The 6,369-nt window shown below is 36.6% G+C and overlaps 1 protein-coding gene across 1 annotated transcript in view; it reads right to left on the minus strand.

The window, feature by feature from the left end:
- Window positions 1-4,616: 4,616 nt before the first annotated feature.
- The window catches only part of LOC107293363 (vomeronasal type-2 receptor 26-like), a 15,840-nt gene continuing 14,087 nt past the window's right edge, over window positions 4,617-6,369 (minus strand). The window contains exon 6 of the mRNA XM_015822511.1: window positions 4,617-5,518. Within this exon, the coding sequence (XP_015677997.1) occupies window positions 4,617-5,518 (902 nt within the window). The remainder of the gene's footprint in view (window positions 5,519-6,369) is intronic.

A 6,369-nucleotide genomic window follows, 5' to 3' on the forward strand; every position in this document is an offset into this window, starting at 1 on the left:
ACTCTAGTTTGACTGTGTTCTATTGCTTGTGCTTCCATAATGTTGAATTCTAATATTGCATGATCACTTCCTCCCAGGGTTCCTATGGCTTCAACACCTTCTATCATTTCATCTCTGTTAGTGAGAATTAGATCCAAAATAGCTAATCCCCTAGTTCCCTTCTCTACTTTTTGGGAGACAAAGTTGTCTGCTAGGTTTGTCAGGAACCCGTTTGATCTTCCACTTGGTGCAGGGTTTGTGTCCCAGTTGATGTCAGGGTAGTTAAAGTCCCCCATTACTATTGTGATGTGCTTCCTACATACCTTAGTTAGCTGACTAGCAAAAAGTTCATCTATTTCCTCTGTTTCGTTGGGTGGCCTGTAGTATACACCTATGGCAATGTCATTTTTCCCCCTTTTATATTGACCCAAATGCATTCAAGACAGTTTTTATCATTGTTGTGCTCTATTTCTGTAGATTAGATTGACTATGCCTGCTTTTTAATATTTTCCAACAGACTAATTTGCACTCTCTCACCTTCAGTGCTCTAATTGCTCTATACGTCCAGCCACCAAAGTGATATCAGCATAGGTCATAAGTGACATCATCAGCATAGGATTGGTTTGATTCTGCTAAATTTAAGGAAGTTAACAAGATCCTTCATAATGTAAATGCCACCACCATTTTAAGAAAGTTGGCTGAGAAGACAGTGGCATTGTAACTCCAGAGGTTCATGGAGGAAACAAATTATCTGGATCCTTTTCAATCATTTTTCAGGCCAGGGTATGGAGCAAAAACAGCATTTTTTGCTCTCATGGATGACCTCTGGGGAAATTGGGATGGAGATGATGCATTCATCTTTGTCTTCTTGACTTCTTGGCAGCTTGATACCATAGACCATGGTATATTTAAACTGTCATAGGGAGTTTAGGATGGGTGGCAAACTTTATTCTAGTTCACTTCTTCTTCTAAGTCACTCCCAATCAGTATTGATAGAAGCAAGAAGTCCAACTCATGGTCTCTTTTTGTGGGGTACAGCAGGGCTCAGTACTTTCTCCGCTTCTTTTAACATCTGCATGAAACCACTGGGTGAAAGTGAAAGTAAAAGCTTTAGTTACAGGTAATCCCCCAGATACGACTGTTTATTTAGTGAGATTTCACAAAAATGAGATTATTCAGAAAGGGTACTTACATTAGAAATTCAAAATTGCAATCAAAAACAGGCCTCTGTAGCCATATGACTTGGATTCAGTCTCAGCTGCTGCAGTGGCCATTTTAACTCTGTGACTTGTCTGGGCCTGTTTGGACCTACGAGAAGCTGGAAGTGGTGTTTTGTTTGTTTGTTTGTTTTTGTGCCTGGTCACATGGCCAAACAAGATCTGGTGATTTTTGCAGCCAGCACCAACCATTTGTTTTTGTTTTCCTGAAGCTGCATGGAAGATCTGCTGCTTGCTGGGCTTGAGGACTACTGTAGAGAGCTAGAATTACTAAAATTTCTAAGTATTTTAAAATATTCTTTTTTGTTACTCTATAGTACTGTACTGTTTTGTTTTTAATAAGTTTGGGAACTGCTCTGCTTTTTATTGTGTTTGTAAGTACAGTACTTAGCAAGATTGTTTGTTTGCATTTGCCTGAAACTTATAGCATGTAGTTGCTGCTGCCTCCTCTCCCTAGTTCAAACCCACCAGAGATTCTGCCTGGAGAGGCTTGTGCTGATCAGGAGCAGTGTGTGTGTGTGTGTGTGTGTGTGTTCAAAGGTTTTAAATTTAAATTGCCTTCAGAAGTTGTGGGTGTTCCCTCAATGGAGGCTTTTAAGAAGAGACTGGATAGACATTTTATCAGAAATACAGTACAGTACTGTACTCTTTTGTGAGAGCAGTGGGTTAGACTAGATGACCTCAAGGTCTCTTCCATCTCAGTTATTGTTGTAAACCAACAGTTCTGTAAACTCCACCCCCATCTCCCTCTGCATGCCTACCTGGAGACGCTAAAGCTAATTACTTTAATGGCAGCTGCAATCATAGAGTTCTCCACCCCCCTCTGAAGAAGCTTGAGCTGCCTAGCAACAAATGCTTTAAAAAAAAGTCTGCTGCCTGCTTGGGAGGCAATTTACAGTATTGTAGTTACTGAAACCGGAAACAGTTGTTTGGCGGCTGGAAACAGCCTGCAGCAGTGGTGGGAAAAGTCTCTCAGTTCAGGCAGCCATTGTAGGAAATAGTAAGTCAACTTCCGGTTCCAGTTTGCGGCGACTGCAGTTGCGTGAAAAGACTTGTCTCTTCGCCAGCTGATTTTCCTTCGCCGGTAGACCCCGAAGGGGGTTGAAAGTCGCCCTGGAGGGGCAACCACCAAGGAGGAGGCTTGCTGGTGACTGTGGGAAGGCAGCAGCTTCTCCCGTGGCTCCAGCTGACTCCTTAGGGCCGATGGAGCAAAGATCATCCTGCAAGATGGCCGATCATCTAGCTGCACCAGCTGAAGTCAAAATTACAGCTAAGTGTGAAGAAACCACTGCAGAGAAATCTGGGTGAGACTTGTTTTTCCCTTCTTACCCCCAACTATTTTTTCTGCAAAGAGCCTTTGGATGACTTCCCTGCCCTAAGAAAGCGGCATTCGTCTATTTGGGAAAAAAATACTTTGAATAAAACTATAGAACACCATTTATTGGACTTTTAATTTTTTGGATACTTTGGACCCCTGGAAAAACTTGTATTATAGAGCATTATTCTACTTACTGTATCGGAGATACTTGCTTCTTCCTGCCTCTTTCTTCCTCCCTCTCAAAATGAGGTAAAAGCTTTTAACTTGGAAAGAAAAAAGTTTCAAAGCTCACTGAGGACATCTTGTGGCGAAAAGTGTTACTGCAATTGTAATGTTTTTAGGTATTTGAAGATGGATTTGATCTTCAAATAATAATAAAAGAAGATAAAGGCTTGGAAATAGCTGTGGGTTGACTTTGTGATCTAGAAACTGTGAAGGCGGACGTTTATTGGTTTTTAATAAATATAGGTTTCACTAAAAGACTAAAAGACTATTTTACTATGGAAATGGAAGAATCTTACCCACAGTTTGATTATGAGCTTATACTAGAAAAAATATTGGAAGCTACAGAGCATATGAAATCATGGAGAAAAATTAAAGATCATTTTGCAGAACTACAAGCTAAGCCTCAAATTTTAAATGATCAACCTATAGGCCAAGAAGAAGCCTATATGCAACAGTGTACACAATTTAATGAGATTGAAAAAGAACCTACTGACCAATTGAATTTTAGAAAAACTTTGGACCCAAAATCCCCTGAGACTTTAATTGATCACTCTACAAGTCAACTAATTACTACAGAAGAGGATATCTCACAAGTTTATGTACAAACTATGGAGATCTCTGAAGATCAAAGAATGACTTCAACTGAAACACTCTTACTTTTAAAACCAATAGGAACTGACTTCCAGATGCGATCTATTGAAAGTTATGACAACTTGGATAATCAAGCTGTAATCATAATATGGAACAAAATTGACTATATTACCTATATGATATTGGAAGATGGGGAGGAGAACTTTGACCAGAACGATTTGTTGATAAATACCAGTACTCAAATATGGAGATTTGATCATATAGATGCAGCATCATGGACACCAGCTTGGCACAGAAAAAAAGCCAGAGTTAGATTTAAAAATGTGATTTAAACTCTCACTTACTGGGTCAAAAAGGCTTTAGAGATCTGGACTGATTTGACAATTAACTGAGTATGTGAAATTAGTAAGATGATAATTTGTGTAATGATATGTTTGTCTTAGACATGATAACTATTTTGATTGAGATTTAAATTTTATTTAATGAGCTGAAATGTTTCTTTATTTTTTATTCTGTTTATATAGAAAATTGCTTTGTAATAGAAGAAGAACTAGAGAGATTTACGATAAGAGAAGAAAGGGTATTAACCAATGATCTATTAAATTAAGAAATTGAATATATGTGAAAATACTAGAATGTTATTGTTGGAATACTATGTATGTTGTAGAAGGGATACCCGAAGTCTTATTAATATATTTGCTTAAGATGAATTTGAATATGTTAATCGAAATTAGTGAAGCTTAAAGCAGGATGATGATCATTTGGACTGATTGAATTTTATGAAGAAATAGATTAAACTAAATTCGTTATATCATGTGAGGGAAATAGAGAGGGAAATCTTTAATTAAGTTATATATGTATGACTTTGTTTTTGGATGATTGATTTCCCCTTCACCACGGTGTTTTCCTGAGCACTCTGATGTAAAAATTAAAAAACCAATAAGAAGAAGAAAGGAAGAAATAGTAAGTCAAATCTTCGTTCATTTAACAACCCATTTGATTCAATTAATGAGTTCGATTTTAAAATGTTCTAATATTGAGTCTGATTCATTTGACAATTATGAGCCTAATAGGCACGCTCTAATAGGCTTGTACCTCAGGGACTATCTGTATTACTTCAAAAGTTCACCAAGACATTCTTACCGTAATTTCAAATTATACTATCCTTCCCAGAACTCAGCTAAGGATTATGTTATTAGAAATACTTTAAAAAGGTAGTGGCTTCTGTAATGAAATATTTGAATAATTTAATATTATTCTAGATTATTATAAATTGAAATTTCTGTTTAAATGTTTCTCTTTATCAACTGTTCCTTGATGTTCAGTTCAGGTTTTAGGATAATGATGTAACACTTAGGGAAAAAGATACAGCTTAATAATCCAGTACCAGATGCTAAGATAGAGAAGATCTCCACAGCCACCATATATTCTCCATTAGTGCCCTGATATGAAGGAATGAAGGACAGCCAAACACTGCAGAAGACCAGCATGCTGAAAGTGATGAACTTGGTTTCATTGAAACTATCTGGCAACTTCCTAGCTAGGAAAGCCACAGTGAAGCTGACAATAGCCAAAAATCCCAAGTAGCCCAGGACATAATAAAACATATCAAGTGATCCTTCATTGCATTGCACTAGAATTGCTCCAGGGAGGGAATACATATCAAACTCTGGGAAAGGAGGAGCTGCACATAGCCATACAACACAAATACTAGTCTGAATGAAGGAGCAACCAAATAGGATGAGAGTGGTCAATCTTCTCCCAACCCATTTCCTCATCCTAGATCCTGGCTTGGTGGCCATAAAAGCTACAACTACAGTTATTGTTTTTGCTAATATACAAGAAACAGCCACTGTGAAGGTGATACCAAAAGTAATTTGTCGTAAATAACAAGTCACTCTTTGTGGCTGGCCAATAAATAATAAGGAGCAGAGAAAACAAAGCAATAAGGAGATGAGCAGACAGTAGGTGAGGTCCCTGTTGTTGGCTTTGACAATGGGAGTGTTTTGGTTCTTGATAAATATTCCTAGTATCAGAATTGTGAGCAGAAGAAAAAAGAGCACCAAAAATGTTAAACTAATCCCCAAAGGATGCAGGAAAGAGAGAAAATGTAACATCTTGACAATACAGTGGTTTTTGCTCTTATTTGGAAATTGATCTTCTGGGCACTTGAAACAGTTGTCCATATCTGAAAATAAATATGTGGAGATATAATGTAATGAACTGAATGGCCTTTTCTGCTAGATTTTACATAGAAACTTTATTTCAAATATGAATAAAAATGGAAAAGAACAGAAATTAACTATGAAATGGTAGAATATTAAGCCTAGCTGATTCTCCCTTCATTTTGTATTCATATTATCCTAAAGTCAAGAAGCTAATTCTATGATCTACTACTTTAAAAGTATATACATTTAACTGTATAGAACTGACCTAGTGAGAAACTGATATCTTCTTCACCTCTATCTGTAGAGTGGAGTGACATCAAACAACAACAACAACAACAACAACAACAACAACAACAACAACAACAACAACAACAACAACAATAATAATAATAATAATAATAATAATAATAATAATAATAATAATAATAATAATAATATAAAGTTGGAAGGGGCCTTGGAGGGTCATCTAGTCCAACCCCTTGCTCAGACATGTTCTGTATTCTAAGTTTACTGCAATCAGAGTTTCACCAGCATCTTTACTGATTTCCAATTACAGTTTGTAATAATTTATTGCATTGATCCAAACTCTAAATCAAAGATAAAGATTCACGCTTAAAATATCAAACTTACTTTCACAACATAATGCATTCTATATACAGTATTCTCAAAGGAGTCATGCACTTTATGTATTTTGATATGGCAAATGTCTTTGACAAATTTTCTACAAAGAAAGAAGTAATCAACTTGATATTGAAACTTTTGACTGTTAAATAGCTCTTTCAAAGTGATTCATTTCATTTATTAAACTTATATGCCGCCCTTCTCCCAACAGGACTCAGGGCGGCTTACAGCATATTAAAACAATACAAAT

This window comes from Protobothrops mucrosquamatus, unplaced genomic scaffold (genome assembly GCF_001527695.2).
Source record: "Protobothrops mucrosquamatus isolate PMUCROS unplaced genomic scaffold, P.Mucros_1.0 scaffold1595, whole genome shotgun sequence".
Lineage (NCBI taxonomy): Eukaryota > Metazoa > Chordata > Lepidosauria > Squamata > Viperidae > Protobothrops > Protobothrops mucrosquamatus.